This window comes from Pygocentrus nattereri, chromosome 9 (genome assembly GCF_015220715.1).
Source record: "Pygocentrus nattereri isolate fPygNat1 chromosome 9, fPygNat1.pri, whole genome shotgun sequence".
NCBI lineage: Eukaryota > Metazoa > Chordata > Actinopteri > Characiformes > Serrasalmidae > Pygocentrus > Pygocentrus nattereri.
In genome coordinates, this window is record NC_051219.1 from 2,486,363 (window position 1) to 2,499,247 (window position 12,885).

The 12,885-nt window shown below is 41.8% G+C and overlaps 2 protein-coding genes across 2 annotated transcripts in view; both read right to left on the reverse strand.

The window, feature by feature from the left end:
* LOC108416094 (butyrophilin subfamily 3 member A2-like) overlaps positions 1-12,885 on the reverse strand; it is a 534,853-nt gene that overhangs the window by 147,423 nt on the left and 374,545 nt on the right. The window lies entirely within an intron of this gene.
* On the reverse strand, positions 1,374-12,831 carry LOC108411004 (sulfotransferase 1C2-like). The gene is made up of 7 exons (XM_017682360.2): positions 9,745-12,831; positions 8,174-8,302; positions 6,059-6,156; positions 3,881-4,007; positions 3,661-3,755; positions 3,157-3,337; positions 1,374-2,116 (listed from the first exon to the last, which is right to left on the reverse strand). Exons 1-7 carry the CDS (start codon positions 10,016-10,018, stop codon positions 2,004-2,006), a joined length of 1,017 nt encoding a protein of 338 aa, XP_017537849.2. The 5' UTR covers positions 10,019-12,831; the 3' UTR covers positions 1,374-2,003.

Sequence of the window (12,885 nt, forward strand, 5' to 3'; positions counted from 1 at the left end):
TCATTGTCGATGTGTTCCGTTTACTTGTTGCGTTACAAAAGTTTGTCTTGGTGGTGAGTTGCATGCCGAAAAAATGCACTGCAAAGGGTTTCATTGATGGTTTCGTCCATGTCCAAATGCAGGTGAGTCCTAAGGGTTGCTATTAGATAAAGCTGTGCTCACAAAACTTGCTCGCCTCAAGTTGTGTAGTCTGCTTGCATTACAGATGAAACAGCTGGCATGAACCAAATGAAAACCCCTGTATGTTCTTCCCATCCAGGTAAAGAAATCTAGACACAATGGAGTGAAGAGGAGCAAGAGGAGGAGACAATGAGAAAAAAAGAGGAGGAGGAGGCAAGGGATCACTTTGAGTCCGAGAGGAGCTCCATGGAGTCCATCGGAGTGGAGAGAGAGAGAGAGGACGTAACACACAGGAAAATCACGAAAAAATCTACAAAACTGACTGAAAGAATAAAAAAAAAAATAAAAAAACTGTATGGAAAGATTAAATTAATATATAGGTAAATGGTTCCAAATTAGTGCTTGAATGATGAGTAATTTTATTCTTAAAGTTGATAATAAATGTATTAAAAGTTACATTTTTTGTTAAACTTGTACACTCTCCTCCCTCGTCTTTTCTTCCGTTTTTATTAAAGCTGATGTACATGCACATTAGTAATGTACATTAGCCTGAACATTAGCATTAGTACATTTTCCCAGGCTAAAAATTTGTCCCATCTTTTTTGGAATATGCAGGCATCAATCTCAGAGGGAGCAATGAAGTCGATAAGTTATTGATTTTCAGGACAGCTTACATTTAAATAACAGGTCACACTTTGCTTGCGGGTGAGGGTAGATATGCTCCAACAAGGTTGTAGGTTGTGAAACACAAAAGCACATTCAGTGCAAGGGTGTTTATTTGGTCTAAGGTGTAAAAATGTTGAAGAAAAAAAAGAAAATACAGGTTAATTTTCATAAATTCCTATTCACATGAGACAATCTGCTGTACGGTGGATTTCTTGTTTGTGTCACAGAACCAGCACTGTACCAGTGCATCACGAAACACCATTCCTATCCATTTCTTTTAAAGTTCTTTAAAGATGGAGAAACTTTGATTTAATTATTTTTATTTTTATCATTTATTAGAGCTTCTCGCTGTCGGCTTTTTGCTCCCTAAAACAAAACAAAATGTTAGTGTCAGTTTGCAGGTGTTAGTAGGAACGTAGTGCTGTGGGCAGTATGCTTTGGCTCTATTTCTGACATGTGCCGCGGCGGCATGCCAGCCGGTTTTATGTAGAAACAGTAAAAAATACATTTGACATACAATGCTAATAAACAAATCAACAAATGTAGCTTTAGCTATTTGGCAGGATGACTGAAATCCCTTGAGTAGATTAATGTTGCAAACACACAGGCGTCTCCTCCTCTTCATACAGAGCTACATTATTTGGTGAGCAACTGTCATGGCAGCTATTCAAGATTTTATTGTTGATCTCTTTGTCATCTAAAGTTTATAAAACATAAAGTACTAAATGGATGATATAGATGTTTCTATTACGTGAAAATGCAACACAAACAGCAGCCACTCTTGCTTCGCAATGCTTGTGTGCTGCATCCGGTGTGAAAAAACAGGCGACATAGAGTGGTTCCGGATTAACACGCACACCATGTTGCATCTGATGTGAAATGGGCATAACTGAGCCCAGTTAACAGAGCCGCTGTGTAATATTAATGACTAAGAAACCTCTTTCTTATTTTCCTTCCTTCCTTGGCGTGGCCATGCTCACTAGTATCACATTCCCAGAATTGCTCTGGTGCTTGTCGAGGTATTTTGATAGGTTCTCGAAAGAGTAAATTCTTATATTCTGGTGCAAAAAGGAAGGCCCTTATCTGAAAACAGATTGTGATATGGATATAACTTGTTTGTATCCTCGGTATGTCCGTGGTCACTAGGACCACAGTTCCAGAAATGCTCCCATGCTTGCTGAATTGCTGCTTTGACAGGTTCTTGATGGGGTAAATGCTTATATGCTGGTGCAAAAGGGAATGTCCACATCTGCCATTTGTCTGGCGTAGTCCTCGTCAAACATTTGGGATTGAGCTGGAGTGAAATGGTTGGTCCAGTCTCCAACCTCCCCTGGGACACAGACATTAGGAAGACATTAAGCAGAAGTTTAACTTTACTTCTCTATAATTGTCAAGTTATCTGCTAGAGATATACACTCACTGGCCACTGTTCAGTTGCTTGTTAACACAAATAGCTAATCAGCCAATCACATGGCCGCAACTCAATGCATGTAGGCATGTAGAGGTGGTCAAGACAACTTGCTGAAGTGCAGACCAAGCATCAGAATGGGGAAAAAAGGTGATTTAAGTGACTTTGAACATGGCATGGTTGTTGGTGACAGATGGGCTGGTCTGACTATTTCAGAAACTGCTGATCTACTGGGATTTTCACGCACAACCTTCTCTAGGGTTTACAGAGAATGGTCAGAAATAGAGAAAATATCCAGTGAGCGGTCAGTTGTGTGGATGAAAATGCCTTGTTGATGTGAGAGGTCAGAGGAGAATGGGCACTGGTTCGAAATGATAGAAAGGCAACAGTAACTCAAATAAATAAACAAAATCCCTGAGGAAAGTTTCCAACACCTTGTTGAAAGTACGCCACAAAGAATTAAGGCAGTTCTGAAGGCAAAAGGGGGTCCAACCTTTTACTAGCAAGGTTTACATAATAAAGTGGCTGGTGAGTGTAGCTTAGAATAGTGGTCTCAAACTGGAAGTCACTACCCTCAGAAGGTAGGTGTTGCAGGATTATTGTTGGGAAAAAGGTTTGGTACACAGACCTATTTTTTTGGGAATCCCTTAGGTCATTTAAAGTCTCACACCAATGGTATCATATAATCATCATGAAGTGAATATGTAAGTGCAGTTGCTAGAATTGTAGGGGAAAAAATTACAAATTGCTGTTAGAAATAAAGGTATGAAACTGTCACAGTACCCCTCTTGTCACTGGGGTGGGACACTCAGGGGTACATCTCATTACCTTTAGTCAGGGAACATAATTGTACCATAATCCATTGAATAGGGAGGAGATCACAACTCCCACAACTGTTCAGGGGAGTCGTGGCTCAAAAACATTGAGAACAGACTAAAGAGAAATAATAGAGTCATATAGACCTCTTCTCATGAACGGAGAGATGGAGTGGTCAAACATTATCTTTGGGATGAACGTGTAGTTGGCCATCGGATTGTCTCTCATGTTTTTGAAGGACGTCAGCTGCACAATCTTGTCGATGACATCATCAGTTACCGACAAGTCCATGTAGCGCATGATCCGCTCTACCTCACGACGAGGGTCCTCGAGTTGGAAAAAACACAAGAATTATAAGTTGGAGGTCAAATTGAGCCCAATGGTCAGAGCTGCTATGTAACATTAATGATTAAGCCTCTCGAGCAGGGATGTCAAACAGAGTTCCTTCTGGGCCGCAGGTCTACAAAGATTAACATTTTCCCTCTTCTAACATTGAAGTCCAACTCATGACGCCTTACTAATGAGCTGATGATTGAATAAGATGTGTTTAAGAAGGCAGAATGCTAAAGAGTGCAGAGCTGTGGGTCGGAACCCTAGGTCAGAACCCTGTTTGACACCCCTGATCTAAATGCATGTGGCACCCATGCTACCTTTTTCAGGTCCTCAAAGAAAAGGTAAAGGATATTCCTCTTCTCTCTTTCCTTCCAGTAATCTTTCACATGGTCATACCAAGAGCCCCATGCCACTGCATGTAAGAAGAAAGGGTCATTTAGGGAACAGCTATTATTAACCAGTGCTACAACAGCTAATGAGGTATAAAGTAAGAGGAACAATAGATCTGATTACTGAAAGTTTTTTTTTTAGTCTTACCTTTTCCCCTCATGAACTTCTGAATGTATTCTTCCCAGGGACCTGGTTGCGGCTGAGCTTGATTCATACGGTCAAAGTGGTAGTAGCTGACCAGGTTGTCCTTAGCATTTCGAGCCACATAAATGACCTGAGAAACCAAGGGGTAATTCAGGAAGACAAAATTGTGCTGGAAACATCCAACAATTGAGAGTCATTGAACTTGCTGATGCATTTTCAGAAAGATCAAAGCCGACAAAATGAGCACCTCCAGTAGGATAAAGCATATGCTGTCATTCACTGAACATATGACAAATAAGTGTGGAAAGGCCTGCAAGACCACTAGCTACAAGAGACAAATGCCCCCCACACAATGTCTGAATGCTGCCTGCCTGATGAGCTGAGTACATATTATTGCAGTTTTGGAAAGCACAGCACTACAAACCACAGCATAAACATTTGGGTGAGCCCTGGCCACTCCGAGCCACCCCTTTAAAACTATGCATACTGCCAGCTTATAGCTTCCTCACAGTCAGGAAATAGCAAGTGAGGCTAGGCAAATTCATATCAGGTTCTTAAACAATGTTAGATTCTACTGCCACCACCCAAGAACGGACTGCTCTACACCTAAATGGTTGCACCTCCACTGTCAATGTTCTGAAATTTGCAGATAACAAACACCACATTCATTGGTCACATCCAAGAAGGTTATGAGTTTGTTTGCAGATGAGTTGTCAAATGGTCCTGTAGAACATTGGCCACTCCCCTGGCCACATCACATTGGTGGAGAATGCGGGCACTGACCCTTTCTGGGTAAAACCTGTGACTGGGAGCTGAACGAGCGAGATTCGCTGCAGCTCCAGCACGTCAAGCCAAGAAAATGGAACAAGGGATAGAACTACAACCAGCGACCTACCTCCAGCTCCCTGCCCTCTGAACCTCTTTTGGGCTGTGTGTGTCACTGTGATCCTACCAAACCATGAGATTGACAGTGGGGGATGGTCCAACAGCCCACTCAGTCCAGTCTGGGAAGAACAACTGCAGTGGCCAACGCTGCAGGGTCTCATCTGTTGCCCGCACATGTTCCAGAACCTGATCTTTTCTCTCCTGGTTGCAAGCCAGGCTTGCAGGATGGGGGAGGTGGGCCTGGTGTGCACATGCACGAGGCAGAGGAAGAGGACTTCCCCTAGTGTTCTTGGCTGCTACCACCTGAAGCGTGGGTACCACCTGGTGCTCAGAATAACGCCCCAAAGCATAGACTCTTTAAAACTGTCTCTCTTGCCAGTGTGAGGAGAGAGGAGGACAGTGGCCAGAAAGCCACATGCCAGAAAGACAGAGACAAAGCAACCAAGAGACAGCCTCAAGGACTTTATGAAAAAGGCTTAGCAAGCCATGGTTAAGTTTTGGTTTATTTCACTGATAAAATGTGCAAATAAACAATGGGTTAATTCAGGCTGGTGTTCATGTGTGTTTCTCTGAGTCTCGTTGGGCCTCCCCAAAGTGGTGCCACACCACCCTGCTTGTTCTGCATGCTTTGAGAACTAGTAAGCATGCAGAGAAAATCATTGCCCGCCCGTCACACTAGTGTAATGAAAGTTAAAACAAGCAAACAGCAGAACAGTTAATGCACGTAAGCATTATTTGTGTTACTTGATAGTTTTTGTATTTCATTTCATTGTATCAAATTTTATATTTTAAATTAAATTTTTGTTATTACCATGCTATTATTAGCATTACCCCTCGATTTACACAGCCTCAAACTGACTTGGATTCTCAAATTCTGCTTCTGGTATTAATCTGCCCTGCAATGGATTGGTGACCTGTCCAGGGTGTGTCCTGCCTTCCACCCAGTGATTACTGGGAAAGGCTCCAGCTCCCCCCGTGACCGAGAATGATAAGCGGCTTAGATGGTGTGTGTGTGTGTGTGTATGTGTGTGTGTGTGTGTGTGTGTGTGTGTGTGCGCTTCTGGTATCACTGACACTTTTAAGACCAGAGTAATATAAACATTGACCTCCTGATACTCCCATCATTTTCAAATCCTTTTCTGCAACTGGAATGTAGGAAAATATTTGTGATGACCAGCAAGACAGGATTCTGTGGATAATGGATAAGTTGGTGCACTGATGTGAAATAACTAGTGTCAGTTTTCAAAGAAGTAAGGTACATTATATTGAGAAGGCCTGATTAATATTCATACTGACCTTGCATTTATTTTCCCAGAATCCTTTGGGCACTAGCTGGATGGGCAGGTGTGTCTTGATGACCCTGGGTGGTTTCATGTTCTTGAGTAGATCAAGCCCTGGTAAATAGGGTAAAAAGGAGTAAATTTGTGATGTTTCAAACTTCAGCTAGGCCTGAGTACTACCACAGTTTTATACACGGCCACTTTCTTAAGTACACTTCCTTGTATCTCCACTCATTAACCATTTTAAGAGCTCCACTTACCTGTTCCACTTACCTGTTATTCAAGGGTTAGGACCCCCACAGGACCAACAGAGCAGGTATTATTTCCATGGTGGGTCATTCTCAGCACTGCACTGACACTGACGAGGTGATGGGGTGTTAGTGTGTGTTGCACTGGCATCAGACATGTTAGAATCACTGCTGGACTGAGAATAATCTACCAACCAAAAATATCCAGTCAACAGCATGCTGTGGTCAGCTTCCTATGACCTCTGATGAAGGACTAGATGGCCAATGCAAACTGTGCAGCAACTATGCTAGAAGTATGCAGAGGAACAGACAGATTACCATCTGTAATGGTTGATGTGCAGTCGTGGGCTGGAGGTTAGGGATCTGGCCCTGTGACCGGAAGGTTGCCGGTTCGATCCCCAGGGCCGACAGTGAGGGCCCCAGGGCCATGACTGAGGTGTCCTTGAACAAGACACCTAACCCCCAACTGCTCCCTGGGCGCCGTGGATAGGGCTGCCCACCGCTCCGGGCAAGTGTGCTCACTGCCCCCTAGTGTGTGTGTTCACTAGTGTGTATGTGGTGTTTCACTTCACAGGTTAAATGCGGAGGTGGAATTTCCCCAGTTGTGGGATCAAAAAAGTATCACTTAACTTAACTTAACTTAACTTAATCGTAGAACTACAAACTGCTCCTGTAAGGTGAATGGAGCTGATAGTAAAATGGACAATAAGTGTGCAAACATGTCACGAGGGGTGCTGAAGTCTATCCCAGTGGTCATTGGGCAGGAAACACCCTGGACAAGTTGCCAGTCCATCACAGGGCAGACATACAGACATATACAATCACACACAAACATTCACACCTAGGGGCAATACAGTGTGTCCAAATCACCCTGTCTTTGGACTGTGGGAGGAAACTGGAGCACCCAGAGGAGACCCATGCAAACATGCAAACTCCACACAGAGAGGCCCCAGGTCACCCAGCTGGAATCAAACTCAGGCCCTTCTAGCCGTGAAGCCACAGCGCTAAGAGTAGAAACAGGGTGGTGTATTTAATGAAGTGGCCGGTCAGCGTATATATCACAATAACAGGTAAATGTCAGACTTAGGTTGACTCAAACTAGAGACAAAGACACTGTGTGAGTGTTTTACTGATCCCAATGGAAGAAGACTGGGTACAACTACAGTCTTCTTTATGTATAGCAGACAGGGATGCAGTCAAACAAGCAGAGGGAATAAATTAACAGGCACAGAGCAGGCCTGGCAGAATCAGTCAAATAGCCAGACTTTCCAGCACATGCAAAAGCCAGAAAAAAGCACAGAGAACAAGCTTTGTAAGGTAACAAAATACTGACAAGATTCCGCTCCAAGTCACTTAAGTGTTTTTAGCTGGTAATTTGTACGTCTACTCAAGTTACCTTTTGGAAAGATACTTTTACATGACTGTAAAATTTGAAAAAAGTCCTGCTTCACTTAGTTATTAACTTTTATATATATTATATATAATATTTTATTCAGAAATAAACCACCTTCATGAGACATTCACTGTGAACATACATGGTCAAATTACAGGATTCTGGAAACCATGTTTACATTGACCAGTCTGGGTAATTGTTTAGCCACTAGACTAGCCACTTTAACTACTGTTAAAGCAGTAGGTTTTCATGTATAATAAGGAGGAAGTGATAGTGACAAATTTACCCTTCAGATGAGCCAATGTGAAAGGTAACACTAGAGCTAATCCCAGCAATGTTAAATGTTCAGAAAGACACAAGGTCTATTAGCAAACTTTAATGAAATGCTTTGAGCAAAGAGTGGAAATTTCTGCTGCTTCACTCCACTCACATGCTCTGCTGCCCATCACTGTGTGTTCTAATTATTTGCCATTGTTTATGTCAGCCTTACCTGATGGAATAGGAGGGGGATATTGGATCTCCAAGAACGGGAAGCGATCAGAAGTAGAAGCTCTCTTGCAAGCCTCCTCATCTCCATTGTGCAGCAGCAAATCAACTATCTCCTGGGTCCATGTGGTGCCTAAGCACAGCAAATAGTGATTAAGAACATGCTTTATTGATTGTGCTTCCATTTACAGTAAAGATCTCTCAAACTTTGTAGTTTTGTCTGGCCGAGAGGTGGAGCTACCATTTCCTTGTGATTAGTAAATTCTACTTGATCTGTATTAAACTGAAAACAGTACATAAACACTATAGATATGCAAACCTAGATGCAGAGTTGTCTGTTGTTCTCAATCTGAAGCCATGTTGGAGAGTTCAAGATCTGCTTGTGAACAAATTCACTTGTGCTGAGAGACGATGAGTTTCATGATTAAATTGGCACAACTACCTTATTACTCCACCGATTTTCACCACATTTGTAATCCTCTGACACAGATTAATCTAGGTTGCACAGACGGTTCTTGGTAGCTATTACTTCTATTTACTAATGGTGATTGTGCTAATTAGGATATATAATACATATAAAAATAAAATAAAAACCCCAAAATACATCAAGAAGGACGAAGCTAAAATTAGCTCCCAATTTGCCAGCTTCTTGTTTGAGTTTTCCCCTTTTCACCTAAAATGGTGCAGCAGTTAGTTTCTTGTGCCTGAAGCTGCACCATTTAAGATGGAACATAAAAATTTGAACAAGAAGCTGGCAAATAAGACACTAAATTCAGGTTGGTGTAAGAAGGTGCTAACGTTAATCTATTATGAATATCTACATGGATTAAGGAATGCTGTAGGTTATCCAGCTACAAAGCTTTAACCATCACTGTAAATAAACAACTACTGCATCAAGCTACAATCCAATCAGTACAATCTACATAAACATCACACAGAAATGAGTGTGGATCAATGTGTTCCCTCTGTTATATAATCATATCCCACTTTCTGAGAGCAATATTCTTGAAATAGTATAATTTTGGACAGTCTTTCTTAAACTGCCGCTCTGTAATGGTACTGAATGCAGTCCAGCAGCGGTGTTGATCTCCCCCAAAATAGTGGCACTGCTGATGTCCCTGACTGGACCCAACACAACATGTTTATATTTGATAAAAACTGTATTTGATGTTTTGTTTTATCTTTTTAACTAAAAAGTTAAGTTTAGCTTATTTTTTCAAGTTGTGCACCAAAGAAAAGTCCTGTTACAAGCAAAAGGTTTTGATTTCCATAGGTCCACGTTCTCTGTAACTAGAACAAGTTATATAACTTCATTGATTTTCTCCCTCAAGGCCCAGAAAATTACACCAAAGAACCTACAAAATGTAGATTATCACTTAATCGCCAGTCTTCATGTAGTTTTGTCATCACATAACAGCATGGAATAGTCATTATAACCATGACCAAGGGGTGGGCTGCAATGGAATGATTGAAAATAACCACTACAATTGCAATGTATTTATTTTAGAACATATCCCTGGACGGCTGCCTACTTTTACCTAGTACCAAGAGTGCCAAACTGTCGGATGATCTTACCTGCTTTGGGGTAGGTGGCAATAAGCATATCAGAGGGATCTGGGCAGAAAGCCGAGATGTTGCTCCACTTCTGGACGATGTAGTTCCTCAGGGGTACACCCTGCATTTCAATCAAAGGAAAACGCCAGGCGATTCCGGCTGCCCTGTTTATGACCTCTTTGTAACTCAGGAATTCCTCCTCCGTCTTACACTTAGAGCCTCTTCCATCCTCATGTGGGCCTTTCTCTGGGCTTGCATCTAGTTCATGGCATATTTTTTCTTGAGATTTATCCATCTGCAGTCAGTCTTTTCACCTCCTTCACTTACTAACTACTCAGTGCTCCTACCACACGTGACTGAGTGTAAGTTGAATAGCTTTTCAAACTCTTCTCCTATTCTTTTGCTGCCTCAGGTCTGGAGACTTCTACAGAACAAAGCTTCAGGAATCAGTGAAACATGGACAGGGGAAATACAGTTTACCATACCCAGCTTTATTCACAAAGACAAAAGGTTTATATATGTCCCACTCCTGGCCTCAGGAGGCTCAAGGTCCACACCCTACACCAGTTATGTCACAGAAAACATGTGTTCACCCTGACTTTACCTAATCAGCCTCAAGGTCAAAGCCTTCAGGAACACCAACTCAGCATATCTTTAAGCAAAAAACAAGAATCACAAAAAAGTCAAATATTAACTTCAATAAGGGTGGTTTCAATTACAAAACCTTTAATCCCTGGACTTTACTGATTACCTCTTTTCAAACCAATGTATAGGTACTGTTTTACTGTGACAGCAAGTGTAAATCCAGTAGCTACTCCCACCCCTATCATTCATGCAAAGATCTGATGTGAAATAGTCAAACATTACACAAGTCCTGGGGTAAACTCACATATTCCCTCCTCTCTGAGTAAAACTAATCCCATCCAAACAGTCCTTTAGCTGAGTTAGATTACCTTATCATATCATACTTGCTCATATGGCACAGCTAGGGCAGTCATTCTCATCTGTGCCTGACCAACTGGAGCTGCAAGTCAGTAAGACCTGTTTTACTTGACCTTTGTTTAACCAGGCTATTCATATTAGGTCATATTCAGAGTTGGCAACTTAAATCTGAAGTTACAACATAGATATAATGTTAGCTAACATATCTGTCTTCATACTGCTCAGCTCCTTTATCTGCATCTAAGACTAAGGTGCGCTGGTGGGAAACGGGTTCAATTCCCTGGCCGGGTGACCAAGGTACTTTCTGTGTTGAGTGTCATCACTATAAGCGTATTCTTTTCCAATTGAGACAAAACTATAGCAAGATTACGCATACATAAATGAGAGCACAGTGTAACATAGACCTAGTGATGGGGAGTTCTTGAAATCCAACACATCTGGGAGTTGTGGTCGGGTCTAGGCCAGTGACTGAGAGTCTAAGGCCCAATCTCATTTCTAATTTTTACCCATATCCCCTGTTTTTGAGTGTCACCTTGCCCCTTGGAACCGAGTTACAAGGGGTAGTGGTTGACATCTTCCCAACAAAATGGAACAACCCTCAAACAAAAAAGAGCATTCATTCATTAACAGGCTACTATCAGGGCTCTGTATACTGCAGTGACAGCAGAGGAAGGTAAAGTTCAGCAACTTCACTGCTGGTCTTTAGTTACACTTAGGGAATCATATGACATCAAAAAGTGGGGGCCATTATGATGGAGAGCATTATCATTCGGTTAGCAATAACAGAATGACAGCACACTCAAACAATAAATCAAATGGCATTATTGTAAAAATTTGGCTTAGTAAGTGTTCATCCCCCATTTGATTGAGTAGGCCTGTGATCATGGAAAGGCCTACCCATGGCTACACCCTGCTACACATTTCCCTCTTTTATTCTTCAGTGTTAGGAATCAATTATGCTTAACTTTAAATATGGACACAGATACGGACAGAGACTTCTGTACTCTGCATTAATATCAGACGAAATGGAGCAGTATCACCAGAAGCCATGGGGGGGCCAGTATAGCCAATATTGCAAGACATGATGTATCATTGGTAATACAAGTGAAAAGAATTTTTCATCCACATGTCACACAAACACATGTTTAATGGCCTCACAGACCACCACTGTCTACCCTGGTGCCTCTTTTATCTCTTTGTAGTTGGTACATTATTACGACCTCCTGCACTGTCGCCATGTTTATTGTTGTCAGAAACGTTTTACTCTGGAATGCCCTCTAGTGGATGTACTGTTTAACATCTATGCAAACATAAAGCACACATGGAAGAATGTAAGCAGTGACGGTTACATTGTTTGTTCTGTTCGTACGTAAACAGAGTATATAAAGGGAGTATCACCCCCCAACACTTCCCCTGGTTTTTAAATGACAGAAGTTAGACAGATGAGTTCACTGCTGCACATTCAAGTCACAAAAACGTCACTGAACTGTATGAACTGTAATTGTTTATTAATTCACTTTTTGGTCATTCATTCAGTTCAGAGTTCAGAAGCAGTTACTCAAGTTTGGTTAAAAAAGAATAAGACCACATCTGAAACTCCCAACCGCAACTATGGCTGTCACTCATGAGATTCCTGTATGACTCCATCGCTCCATCATCTACAAGGCAGATCCAAGTCGATGCTGTCCAAGACTCCAGTATCCCAGGTCTTTTCCTTTCCTACAGATTGGCATTCATTCCTCCAACCACAATCGATGAAGCGAAGACATGGGCTGCACAAAAAGATTGGTATTGGCAGATATACTACTTTCTTTGGTATTTCAGGAGAAATGTCAGTGCTTTGGTTTGAATTGGAAAATTATTTTTGCTTCACTTAAATGTGCTGTGCGCCAGCAAAGCTTGATTAGATATTATTTTGCATTCTACAAAATTGTTTCTAATTAGTACAAATATAAATATACACCCACCATCCCTTTTAGCAACCCCTGTCTTGTATCTCCACTGTCTGGACATGTCATAAGGCCCACCTGTCTTATGGGTCCACTATAAATGTGTACATTAACATACTGTAGATCTTTCAGATCAGAGGGATAGTAAGGTAGAGCAGTTTGGAGATAAAGCCAGAGAGGCCAGGTTGAGATGGTTTGGACATGTGTTGAGGAGGAATAGTGGATATATTGGTCAAAGAATGTTGGAGATGGAGCTGCCGGATAGAAGGAG

Bases quoted from the DNA above. Each gene is read 5' to 3' on its own strand.
- LOC108411004 (XM_017682360.2), bottom strand. From the start codon at position 10,018: ATGGATAAATCTCAAGAAAAAATATGCCATGAACTAGATGCAAGCCCA. The intron at 3,756-3,880 runs GTAAGACTAAAA...TCTTACATGCAG, and splicing joins GAAGTTCATGAGGGGAAAAG to TGGCATGGGGCTCTTGGTAT. The intron at 2,117-3,156 runs GTCTATATGACT...TCTGTGTCCCAG, and splicing joins CTCTCCGTTCATGAGAAGAG to GGGAGGTTGGAGACTGGACC.